The 14,168-nt window shown below is 34.4% G+C and overlaps 1 protein-coding gene across 2 annotated transcripts in view; it reads right to left on the reverse strand.

Moving 5' to 3' along the window:
• Window positions 1–14,168, reverse strand: part of FRMD6 (FERM domain containing 6) — an 87,354-nt gene that overhangs the window by 26,299 nt on the left and 46,887 nt on the right. The window contains exons 3-5 of one of the 2 annotated variants that reach the window (XM_081289392.1): window positions 8,174–8,264; window positions 2,248–2,327; window positions 1,161–1,237 (exon numbers count right to left, since the gene is read on the reverse strand). In XM_081289392.1, the coding sequence (XP_081145518.1) occupies window positions 1,161–1,237; window positions 2,248–2,327; window positions 8,174–8,264 (248 nt within the window). Of the gene's footprint in view, window positions 1–1,160; window positions 1,238–2,223; window positions 2,328–8,173; window positions 8,265–14,168 lie in introns of both variants that reach the window. The other variant, XM_081289391.1, reaches the window with a different exon arrangement.

Below are 14,168 nucleotides of genomic sequence, written 5' to 3' on the forward strand. Positions count from 1 at the left end.
GTTTACTTTAACTGAGGTGATTTTTAAATATGAGGAGCTTAAAAATAAAGCATTTATATAATTATTTCCCCTTGGGACATAGAACTTTTCAGAGCACTTCTTTTTATAATACTGACCACACATTGTTTGGACTGGGAGAAAAGGCAGAAGTATAGGTTACATCTATGGAGTTAATTAGTGGCTAAATAATATATTTTCCTTCTTTCCAAGGCATTACACCCTTATCAGGTAAATTGAATAAAATAAAACTATAAACTGAAAATAACTAGTAAAGTTTCTTAGTCTTTTAAAAAATATTCCTCATGGGATGATGTGTTTTACTCTTTAACTTGCACCTAGCAATAACATAAAATATCAAGAACTAATTTGCTAAATAATTCACCAGGCAATGTATTTTTTTCTCTTTTACATGGAATTTCTCAGAGTTTAATAAAGTAAAACACAGAGTTCACATTTCTTGTGTTTTCTATCAGCTAAGAAAAATCACCTTTGAAAATTTTAAAGCACCAAATCCTTCTATACAAAAGATTAACAGAGCTTTCAAAGGGCTGAGTTCTGAATTTGCATCATGGGCATAGTACTCTTCACAAACCCACCCCTAGAAGGAAGTCTCGATTACCAGCCCTCATCAAACTGCACCTCAGTGTCCCACAGGATAGCTCTACTGGGCTTAATCTTAGTTCTGAAGCATTGGTAGGAATAGAAACAAGACCCTCAAGTGTAAAAGGAATACCAGGCAAAGATGTAGGCACTTTTACAAGTAAGCTCTTGCCCCTGCCGCACCCCAACCCACTCCTAGAAAAGAATATAATCCTTTAATCAACCTCTCCATGGAAGTGTTAATTCCTTCTTCTTGGCTAGTATTTTAGTGAAAATGTGGAGTAAAAAATATGTGAGCCAGTGATGTCAACATTTTCATTCATAGTCTACTACTATCACTAAATATTCAATAAATATTTATTACTGATTGTACCTTTGTTTTATAGATTGAAGATACATGAGGATGTAAAAAGATGAAAAAGAAAAAAATTGCTACTGTTATAGACTTTATATTCTAACTAACAGGTGGAAAGAAACAGTAAACACAAGTAACTTATTTGGTACGTTAGAAGAAGTGCAATGAGAAAACAAAGGTTCAGAATTCCTCCTTGTCCTCATACCTGATCAATCTGCCATTTTCCACATAGTACTGCACACGGAAGTGTATAATCATAGGAGGCCCAAACTGGTCAATACCCTAAAACAAAGACACACACAGAAAACAAGCTATTTTTGGCTGCTTCAAAAATGGGTTTCTAAAGCAAGTACAAAACCATTATTTGCAAGATACTTTTTAAACACTGAAGGGCTTTATTTAGTAGTAATGAGTGGGGGCTTGAAGTGGGTTCTGCGGGAATACCAGGTCCCTGAAAAACTAGGAAATTACAAAGCAAAACAGGACACTCTCTCTTTATCTAATTCTCATTCACAGTAATGCCAATGACAACATAAGGGAAGATAAAAATAAATGTCATATAAATTTCTAGCTGAGATTCAGCTCCTGGCTCAGCTCTGTCCCCTGTGGTGACCATTTGCTCCTTATTACAAATGTTCTCTTATTCCCTTGACATTCCACATACCAAATTCTAATAAGCTATTTGTTTATTTAGACATTCATCTTCTTTAGTCTGTAGCTGGCTTTGAAGTAACCCTCCAGTTTATCCCAAGAATTCTTCACTATAAATTGGAGCATCTGGGATTAGACGCTGTGATTTTATTCATGACTTACTAGGGTGATCCTGGAAACTCAATATGAATTTCCTGTGAATGTTCTCCCGTATAAATGGAATGTTTACTAAATAAAGGCAACAGTATGATAAGATAACTAAAGATCAAATGCAAGTATAGTAAAAGTAGATTAAATAGTTAATAGTAAATTTAAGAACAAGTTTTGACAACTTAACTATGGAAAAGAAGCATATAATTTTTCCATGCTTTTTACTTCAAAGCATTATCACAGATTACTAAAACATTATTATCCAACATTAAACAACATTCAGAACTATCATTATACTATACGTTATTCATACTTGATTAATGTGATATTTTAGAATGTATAATTCATTCCCTTTTTCTATTCTCTATAGAATAAATTATTATTCATGATTTTTTATAATATTTAACAGCCAAATAAACAAGTTTAAAAAAAAATAAAAAAAAATTTGCTCATAAATATAATCTCACCCAAGTGACTTCGTATTGTCGTACCTTGCTGGCTTCCTTCTTCCATTCTTTTGGACAGTATTTATAAAGCTTTTGTGACAACTCCATATATACATGTTCATTATCTGCATGGTAAAAAAATTAAAAAGACAAGATGTTAAAAAAGAGATATTTAAAAGAGAACAATATTCAAAGAAATAACTTTTTAAAAGATGCCTTGATATTTGTGAATGTAGTCTGAATTTATATACTACCAAGAAAACTCAACAAGATACTAAAATATTAAAGGTACTATGGGCTACGCATTAATGAGATTATAAATTATTTCACTTCTACAATACAAAAACTCATAAAATGTAGTTGTAATATGTAAGATTAATTAAAAAAAACCTGGTTTTGAATTTCTGCTTTGCTTAGTTTCTAGGGTCATTATAACTTCATATAATTTCCAACACTGTGGGTGTCACTTAGTCTTGGAAAAACATGTTTTTGTTTAGCTCACAGAAAATTGTTCCTGTAGGTGCAAAATAATGAAAGAGGGCAGAAACACCATTTAATTGCTATGTAAGAAATTATAAATTATTAATGACAGCCCATTTCCAAGTGAGAATTCTGAAGCCATTTTGTCAAGAATAGTCTTTAAGAATAATTCTCTGTATTTCCTGCATCAAAACAAAATGATAAACTTGTCATACTGTGTTTTCTTGATTGCCTTTGGGACTCATTTTGTGGAAAGAGAAGAATCTTATGAAAAACAAGTATGAATGCCACAATATTTCTTCAAGGGGTTCTTGTTTATAAGGTGAATAGAAAATAAGACTGCTAAAGCTATGTAAAAATGAATACATATGTGAAAAAAAGCTGATTATAAATTCTCCATTTTTCCTAAAAATAATCTTTAAAAGCGAAATATGATCCACCAGACAAGTCTTAAGCACTTTTGTTTTGTACCAAGTTTTATTTATTTTACAAACCAATTCCTTTTTCTCTGTCACTAACTGGGGGCATCCTCTTGAAATGTTTTGCATAAAAATACTCATGTTGGAAGGGAAGCAGTCTCTTTGCTCCAAGAATAAACAAGCTTGATTACACTGCTGTTTCCTGGCTGAATAGTGAGGTTCAACTGGAAAAATGTCAGAGGAGAATAGGAAGAGTAAAGCTACTCTGGCTATAAATGGAATATTATATCATCTAATTTGAATGAAAAGGATGAAGTAGTGGTCCCAGAGTCAACAAAGGGATGCCACTTAAACCAAATTATCAGGTTAGGAATACTATCTCCCATCTCTCATTTATACTGATCAAACACAAAGTGGACAAGACCAGACAGCCTTCCTGTTAAATCTAATTTGCGTTTGATGTGAGTTTCTGAAAGAAGTAGCAACATAATAAACAGCACTGAGACTGTTCACCATGGGAGCACATATATATTTTTAACCTACCACTGTATTTCCACCCCCTTACAGTTTGACCAGAGCTTTTAATTTAACGATTCTAGAATTTCTGAAAAGCTGAAAGGAGGTTCCTGGAGAATTTTGCTCCCAGAGAAGGTATAGAAACTCTGTACCCCTTCTCTCAACCTCACTCTATACATCTCTTCATCTGTATCCATTGTAATAAACTGGTAAATGACTGAATGAGTAGGCTGGGTTTCTCACTGTTGGAGGAAGAGGTTACAAATAATGAAAATAGAAAGGACTGGAATGAATCCCATGGAAATGGATTCAAATTATGTGGTTAATATGAACTCATGAGTGTAAAGAAAAATATGTGGAGAAATTTGTGAGTGGAAAAATTTGACAGTCCTAGATTCTCTTTGCCTATAATGACTATTACCAAGACAACAGACAAAATTAAAGGCCATTTAGTATCAAACCAGTGTTAATTTTTCTAATTATGATACTTACATTATAGTTATAGAAGAGAATGTCCTTGTTTGTAGTATGCAGGAATAGAGGAAAGACATGCATGAATGGAAGAAACAGATGAGATAAAATGTTGACCTTTGAGGAATATGAATGAAGGGGATATGGGAACTCTTTGTAGTATTCACGCAATACTTCTGTAAATCTGAAATTATTTCAAAACAAAAATCCAATACTTGGAATGGTATTTAGATTCCTGGTATTTAGAGGGCACTAGAATGTTAATAATAGTTGTATTTTAAAATGTTAATGTTTGAAGTACTCCAGAAAATATATCTTTTGTTATTTGACTTATAAGGAGAACTTCAGATACCAATCTAAGAATGTGTGAGAGTATTTAGGGCAATAAAGCTATTATGTATACTGAATGGTAGTTTCATGCTATTATACATTTGTCCAAACTCATAGAATATAACACACCAGGGGTGAACCCAAATGTTAACTATGGACTTCAGGTGCTAAGAATGTGTCAATGTAGGTTCATTGATTATAATATGTATCATTCTGGTGCAGGATGTTGACAGTGGGGGAAGCTCTGTGTGTGTCAGGGGTGGGGGTTCAAGGGAACTCTCTATACTTCCTGCTTCACTTTGCTGTGAACCTAAAAGTATTCTACAAAATGAGGCTTATTAAAAAAAATTCTCAAGAACACACCAATCCTGAAAAATTGGTGGGGCAGTAAGTTCTATTTGACATGTGAAAAACTGACAATGATAGAAGTCAAATGGTATGTCCAAAGTTGCACAGCTAGTTAGTGGCAGAACCAGAATTAGAACCGGGCCATCAGATACCCATTCCACTGTTTCTTCACCTTTAAAGAGGACATCTTTAAAATGCTTATTTTGAAACCGAAGGGAGCCGTAAACTGGCTTTCTTGGACTGACTTGCTGAACAACATATATCAACAATGTAGCTGTAGTTCAGTGAGAAGAATTAACTTTTGAGTATAAAACATTAAAAATTCTTAGACTTTATACGGCATCTTAGACTCTTCCTTGAAAGACAACACAGGTATGTACTAACACAAGGACACAACTCAGTGTTTGTGTTTTCACTGCTCTGACCACCACAGGCAGAAATGGAAGAGCAAATGGCTGATTCACAGGGCCCTGATGTGATCCCTGAACCATGGTTAGCATCTCCTAAAAAGTCAACTAAACACAGTTCACATTTTGGAAGAGAAAGGGCCTAGTTTATCACTTGATCATGATGCACTTTCCAACTTGGCAAATATAAACACTTAAATGTACTGATGCCAGGTGTGGTGCCACACTCAAGTAATCTCAGTGACTTGGGAAGCTGAGGCAGGAGTATCACAAGTTTAAGGCCAACTTCAGCAACTTAGCAAGATCCTGCCTCAAAACAGAAGGTCTGGAGATGTGGCTCAATGATTAAGCAGCCCTGGATTAAATTCCTCACACCAATATATAAGAGAGAGAGAGAGAGAGAGAGAGAGAGAGAGAGAGAGAGAGAGTATAGAGAGAGAGACAACTTTTTTTTTTAAAAATTATTTATTCTTTTGAGTTACACATGACAGTAGAATGTATTCTGACATGTCATACACACATGGATTATAACTTCCCATTTTGTGGCTGTACATGATGTGGAGTTATACTGGTGGTGTATTTATATATGAACATAGGAATATTATGTCCAATGAATTCTACTGTCTCTCCCATACCCCTCCCCCTCTCTTCCCCCCATTACCCTCCCCAGCCCCCCCCCTTCAATCCAGTGAGCTTCCAACTAATTCTTCCCCTGTGCCTATTGTGAGTCAGCATTTATGTATCAGAGAGAACACTGGCCTTTGGTTTGTTGGGACTGGATTATTTCATTTAGCATGATAGTCTCCCATTCCATCCATTTAGCAAATGCCATAATTTCATTCTTTGTTGTTTTTTTTTTTTTTTAAAGAGAGAGTGAGAGAGGAGAGTGAGTGAGAGAGGAGAGAGAGTGAGAGAGGAGAGAGAGAGAGAGAGAGAGAGAGAGAGAGAATTTTTAATATTTATTTTTTAGTTCTCGGCGGACACAACATCTTTGTTGGTATGTGGTGCTGAGGATCGAACCTGGGCCGCACGCATGCCAGGCGAGCGCGCTACCGCCTGAGCCACATTCCCAGCCCCCCATAATTTCATTCTTTATGGCTGAGTAACATTCCATTGTGTATATGTACATTTTCTTTACCCATTTATCTGTTGAAGGGCACCTAAGTTGGTTGCATAGCTTAGCAACTGAGCTGCTATAAACGACAATGTAGCTGCATCACCGTACTACACTGATTTTGAGTCTTTTAGGTATATGCCACGGAGAGCGATAACTGGGTCAAATGGTTGTCCCATTCCAAATTTTCTGAAGAATCTCTATATTGCTTTCCAGAGTAGCTGCACCAATTTGTAGTCTTATCAGCAATGTATGAGTGGACCTTTTCCCCCACATCCTTGCTAACATTTATTATTGCTTGTATTCTTGATAATTGCCATTCTGATTGGAGTGAGATGAAATCTCAGTGTAGTTTTAATTTGCATTTCTCTAATTGCTAGTGATGTAAAACATTTTTCATATATTTATTGAGTGATTGTATTTCTTCTGTGAAGTATCTGTTCAGTTCCTTTGCCCATTTATTGATTGGGTTATTTGGGGTTTTTTTTTTGGTGTTAAATTTTTTGAGTTCTTTGTATGTCCTGGAGATTAATGCTCTGAGGTGCAGGTGACAAAATTTTTCTTCAATTCTGTAGGCTCCCTCTTCATGTTCTATATTAAGCTTTAAAATTTATACCAATCCTACTATTAGAAAATAATCAACACCTATGCCCAAGTATAAAATATAAATAAATTTCATGAAAAAAAGTCTTCTTGTCAAAATGAACAAAGATATGAAAGGTTTTTGAGTATGTAGAAGACTAAATCACAGAAAATTCAAAATATGATTTGAAAGAAGAAAACTTATAAAAACAATGGCTGCGGATAAGTCCTGAGAATTTAACTCTAAGATATTATGGGAGAGGAAAGCTTGTATGGAATTCTTCATTTGAATTTTTCTCACATAAAATATATGGACAATAACAACCCTATGTTTTCAAGTCATATAGTCTGACTAGGAAAAATGTGTGGGGAGAGAAGGACAGAAAATAAGATGCAATTAATAGATCACTGTTATATATATTGAAATATTTTTGTAATCTCAAATATTATAAAATGGATTACAAAAATATCTAGGATACTTTTCTCCTAGCTCTAATTATTCCCACAATTCAGGGAAATAAAGATGAAGCTTAGTTCATTAAAACATAAGTTGGTAAACCAAATGTGGTTGCACATGCCTAAAATCCCAGTGATTCACAAGGCTGAGACAGGAAGACTGCAAATCAGAAGCCTGCATCAGCAACTTAGTAAACCTTTCCCCAAAATAAAAAATAAAAAGGGATGGGGATGTAGCTCAGTGGTAAAGTGCCCCTGGGTTCAATCTCCAGTACACAGAAAAAAAAAGTCTAAAAATATTTAATTTTAAACATAAGAAAATAAATGCATAAAATCTGGATTATAAAAAAATACATAGTAGTTGAGGTTAAAAAATAAATATTAGGGCTGGAGATATAGCTCAGTTGGTAGAGTGCCTGCCTTGCATGCACAAGGGCCTGGCCCTGGGTTTCAACCCCCAAAACCTAACTAATTAACTAACTAAATAAATATTAGACTAAGAGTGAAGATAAGTTGATAATCATTCTGATAATCACAATTTTATAATTATATGCCTGATTTAAGTTACACATTAGTTTAGGTATCTTTGGCTAAATCTATCAGAGATAGGATTAAGATTCTTAATGAACTGGGCCTGGGATTGTGGCTCAGCGGAAGAGCGCTCGCCTAGCACATTTGAGGCCCTGGGTTCAATCCTCAGCGCCACATAAATATAAATAAATAAAATAAAGATATTGTGACCAACTAAAACATAAATATTAATAAAAAAGATTTATGATGAACTGAAGTGCATTCTGCGGTCATGTACAACTAAGTAGAACAAATAAAAATAATAAAAAAAGGCTTACTTTGTATAACACTGAGTCCAAATAGGTGACAATCTTTTAGCCTGAGAAGGTCACACACCTGGACCAGCAACTGGTGACACAGAATTTTAACCTATAAAGGAAAAAAAGCACAACTTGAAATAACAAACTAGGTACACACAGTGAACCACAATCAGGCAATTTAATGCCCTATAAATATATACCTTGATAGGACTAAGTGACACAGTCCTTAGTCCAATTAGCAAAACAACTGTTAATTTGTGGAAATCACTTTAATCTATGGCTGTGTTTCCTTGATTATCACAATATCCATTTTTACAACACGAAAATTAAGTATCAATACAATATTGCACAAGACTCATAAATCTCATGATGAGTGGGCAAGGCTCCCAGATCAGTGTATGAAAAATGGGTATGAAAAAAGATGCCTAGGACAGCCTACCTGATTACTAAAAAAGTACTCATTTGAAAAGCATCTTTTCTTTCTTTTTAAAAAATAAGGCATCATTTAAATTTACAGGATGCAATATGTTGTTTTGATATGTGTATACATTATTGAATAGATATACTGAAATAATATATGGATTTTTTTTTGTGGTGAGAACATTTAAAATCTACACATTTTTGAGTATATAATACATTATCACTTACAATAGTCACCATGTTATATAATAGATCTTTTGAATTCATTCTTCCTGTAAAACTGAAATTTTGTGTCCTTTGACTAATATCTCTCCAATCCCCACTCACCCTTACTCTGATAACCACTATTCTCTCTTTGCTTCTATGAGTTAGACTTCTTAGTTCTCATATATAAATAGTACTATGCAGTACTTATATTTCTGTAGAGCCTGCCTTATTTTACTCAACATAATAATATTCTCTGGGTTCATAAATGTTCTTATGAATGACAGAATTTCTTTCTTTTTATGGCTGAACAGTATTCCATTGTGTGATGTGTGTGTGTGTATGACTTTCTTTATGCATTCAACCACTGATGGATATTGCGGTTGATCCTATCTTACCTATTATGAAAAGTGCTGCAATGAATGAACATGAGAGTACAGATGTCTCTTCGACTTACTGATTTCATTTCCTTTGTATATATCCAAAAGTGGGATTGCTGGACCATATGGTAGTTCTATATTTAATTTTTTGAAGAGCCTCGTACTGTTTTCCACAATGGAAATAGACTACAGTAGCATTCCCTAATGAGTTGACACTCATTAACTTCACTCTTTTTGATAAGCACCATTCTAACAGGTGTGAGGTGATATCTCATTGTAGCTTTAATTGACATTCCCTGATGCTCAGTGATGCTAAGCATTTTTTTCATATATCTACTGATGATTTGTGTATCTTCTTTTGATAAATGCCTGTTCAGGGCAAGTATCTTTTAAAGGAAAGTCTTATTAATACTGTAAGTAAATTATTTATATACTGAACAATGAGTGACTGCCTAGCTTATATTTATTTCAGCCAATCACTGTTATTATTTAATATCTTTGTCCTTTTCTGAGTCTAGTATAATTGCATTTCAAAATCATGTTAATCTGGAACTCTGTGGGTAAGCTATTCTAAATTTAAGACATAGTTTTGATCTTTCTCAAATGTTAATGAAGTGTTGGGAGAGGGCATTAATTCTGCTGAATCTGCAGAATTCAAATTACCAAAGTTTATTACAGTTGGGATCAACTTTAGAAGACTATCGAGCTCAATCTCTTCATTTTGTAGAAGTAGAAATCTCAGCTTAAAGTCATGTAGCTAGTAGTATCAAAGGCAGAATTCACAAATCACTTGTGTATTAAAATAAATAAATGAATAAATAATACACAAATATGTGCAACATGATAGTTTATAATTATAGCTACATGTATTACATGTAGCATATCCCCTCTCATAGGCATTAATTTTCTAATCATTTCTTCAGTGATAATGATGCCAATTAGTTTAAATTATAAGTTTTAAATTAGTTAACTCTGAATTTAATGACTCAATATCTTGATAAAAATATGCCTAGAAAACTGAAACACAAACAATTCAACACTATCTAATGATAATTCTAATTACAGTGAGAAAGATGGACTTATTGTTCTTTTGCACATTCATTATTACATGGCGACCAACCTAAAGCATTTTACCAATTGGAAAGAAGAGTCACCTAAGGCCAGAGTAGCACATGTTCAGTTGTTTAAGCAGCATCAGGAACTCAATGAAACAAGGACAGTGTCTTATTTAATATTCAGGATATGTAGTAGGCACTCAAATTAATGTTTGATGAATGAAAGCCAGAAATCTGATTCCTGAAGGCTCCTCTATACCTTTGTTGTGTTCCATGACTACTGACTTCTTCCTAATTTACTGAGAAAACTATTTTATAAATGTACTATTTAGAAATTTAGGAAAAAATGTATCAATGTAAACCCACAATTACAACCCAGAGATCACATCTACCAATGGGAAACCACTATCATCCCCTTATATACAACTAGCTTGATTCAACCATAAGAGAGCTTCATGTGTGTCCTACAGGGGCTACATTATCTCCAATGTTCACTGAAAACACTCAGGATTTCGAGTTCCATGTTATCATAATTCCACTTTATAAATAGGCTTAAATAAACAATGATAAAAAGAGAACATATCAAATGTCATATACAATTCTTAAGTCGAACTAAATACTACAAATTTGAGACCTTATTATTCTAGAGTACCTTTAATACTTAGTTTGATGTACTTAATCCTCAGTTTGACCTAACTGGACATAAAGTAGTCTGGACAAAATGTAGCAAACAGTTAAAATTCCAAACCCTGAACTAAGTGTACATAAAATAAACTATGTTGTAACTTTGTGTGACTATTGACCAAACAATACTGCACATGTCTCCATTATCCCTTATAATTATTATTGTCCCAACAGTTTAAATCAGATATTTGTAGCCTACTGATAAAGTTCTTTAACAACCATCAATAAGTATAGTGTTTTTATTTAAAAACTATAATTAAATAAGGATGTGGCTATGAAGTCTTACCTGCTGTGAAAACAAGCTTGAGTTTCCTGTATTCACATAGTATGAGTCTTTCAAGCCATATTTAATCTGATTGTGAAATTTTCAACTTATTTAATCTTCAGGAACAATGAAAACTTTAAAAAGTGCTACACAGAATGAGGTATTAAGAGTTAAAGTTTTATAAAATAATACTCTATATGGAACTTTTAAGTTAAAACACCAATTTGATTCTAAATATATCAATGGTTTGCTGTTGCACAAGAAAGTTTAAAATATTTTCTAGAAAAAGTTGTTCATTCTAGCCCTAGTTAAGACATATGCTCTTGTGGTATGGGAGGTTGAGGCAGAAGGATTCAGAGTTCAAAGCCAGCCTCAACAACTTAGTGAGAGCCCTAGGCAACTTAGCAAGACCCTGACGCAAAATAAAAAATAAAAGGGGCAGGATGTGGCTCAGTAGTTAAGCACCTCTGAATAAAAGACATATGCTCTTAGCCAAAATTTCTATCACAAAAACTAATGGCTCTTATATTTATCATGATTTTATTTCCAAAATTTTCTGTTTCCATACTTAATATCTGCTTGATGATTAACATAATTAAAAATAGCGCCTAGTATAGTTCCTAAAAAATTCAAAATGATTGAAATTTACTCCACATGCAGAAGGGCAACATTCTATAAACCATACTTGTCAGAGAAAAAAAATCTTTCTGTTTAAAAAAAATTTACAAATGATGAAATAAAACACAAGACTCTTGATGAAATTATTTTTGCTACTTAATTTGTTATATCCAAACTACAAAGTGCTATTTTCTAAATCCAAACATAATACTTTGTAGAAAGAAAAAAAAAAAGGTCACTTGGTAGAGTTGAAATATTTTTCTAACAGTGGGGCAAAGCTCTATGCTACTTAACCCTTTCCTGTGGGTCCAGGTGCTAGAGGGGAGCTTGGGTGAGGCAGAAGAGTCTTATGCCCCTGGAGGGAAAGACCTTGTAAGCCCAGGAGGGGTGCAGCCTCTTCATTTTCCTTTCAATTACCAACACCCTGAGGAAAGGAACAAACAGCTCCAAGGACAGGAACAAGTAAAATGCTACTCTAGGACGCACTCACTGAGCAATCCCATGGTGCCAGGCACTACACTAAGCACTTAATGCTTGTGACATGTTTAAATCCTTACAATGTCCTGGTGAGGAGCATAAGACTATCCCCATTTCATAAATGAGGAAATCAAACAAGGCAGCAAAAAACAAACAAACATTCTCTAAGACACATGCTCAAAAATTGCAAAGTGAGTTGTGGAGTGGGGATTTCAACACAGGTCCTTGTGATTTTAAAACCCACCTTAATTATGATACATGGCCGCCCAGTCCATGATCACAATCTTGACCACCTTAGAGAGATTATTATACTAATTTTGTAAACAGGGGGAATTAAGGAAGCATAAAATTTGCTTCTGCATAGTGATTAAAATACAGGTTGAGTCACCCTTATTCAAAGCACTTGGGATTAGAAGTGCTTCATATTTCAAAGTTTTCAAGGTTTTGGAAAATTTGCATAGACTACTGGCTCAGATTTTGGACTTTTGAATTAGGGATACTCAACCTATATCAATAGCAGCTGCTTTCTATGCACCAGCAACAATGCTATGTGTTAACTCCAAATTCTTAACAGTTACTCTACAGCACAGATATTATTCATATTTTACAGGTAAAGATGTTAAGGCTGAAGGAGGCTCAATTAACTTTTTAAGTTATTCATATATGGGCTTTAAATTCAGGTCTGGATGTTTTAACATATCCACTTCTTTTCACTATTAGACTGCTCTTCAATTATTCTTTGTAAAGGGCAGGCAGAAAGGAAGGCAATGCAAACTGAGTACATACTATGTGCCAGGTACTGGACAAGTTGAATTTGGAAATGTGTAAGACAGTAAGTTGTTACGGTTTGAAAGTGAGATATCCCCCAAAAGTCCATGTGTGGGACAATGCAAGAAGGCTTAGAAGTGAAATGGCTGGGCTATGAGAGTCTTAACTCAATCAGTTAATTAATCCCCTGATGGGATTAACTGAGTGGGAGCTGAAGGCTGATAGGGTGTGGCTGGAGAAGGTAGGTCCTTTGGGGTGTACATTTGTATCTGTGAATTGGAGTCTCTCTCTCTGCTTCCTGATTGCCATGTAAGTCTCCTCCACCACACTCTTCTGCCATGATATTCTGCCTCTCCTGGAGCTCCAAAGCATGGAGTTGGCCTTCTATGGACTGAGACCTCTGAAATCATGAGCCCTCTTCCTCCCCTAAATTGTTTTTGTCAGGAATTTTAGTCACAATAGCAAAAAGCTAACAAAAACATAAGCTTAAGCAACTTGTACAAAATTCACAAATCTAGTAAACTAGAGTTAAAATATGAATAATCTTATAACATTTCTCCCAATAATGATGTTGATGATGATATTATTACTAACAATAACCATTTACTTGGTGCTTAATATATTGTGCATAATATACTGTTAAAAGGGTCAGGCCACTGATACAATGCTACAAGTACAATCTAGTAAATGGAATTCTGGAGAGTGAAAGAAACTAGGTGACACTGGGATACAAGTCTTTGCCTGTCTGTTTAAGATTTCAGAGAATCCACAGCCCCTATTTAAGGACCATATAAACTTTCTACATCAGCATTTTTATAGTTGAAAAATTTAGCAAGCTCCCCAAATAATTCTGATGTATATTCAAGTTTTAAAACTACAAATCTATAGGAACATATGGATTGGCTATCTTCCAGTGTGTTCTCCAAAAGTATCTCCTGCAGCTGAGATTCTAGTACTAATTAATTTGAGAAGAAATTAAACTTTCCTCTTAGTATTCCTCACTAAGTCAGATTGGTCTTCTCCACCTAACTGCAGTTAGTACGAGAGTCTTAACCCAATCAGTTAATTAATCCCCTGATGGGATTTTTAGTTAGCTTTAGTCCACATCCTGTATGTGGATTTACACACATGAGCACACATAC

Source organism: Spermophilus citellus (assembly GCF_964194105.1).
Source record: "Spermophilus citellus genome assembly, chromosome: 4".
Classification (NCBI taxonomy): Eukaryota; Metazoa; Chordata; class Mammalia; order Rodentia; family Sciuridae; genus Spermophilus; species Spermophilus citellus.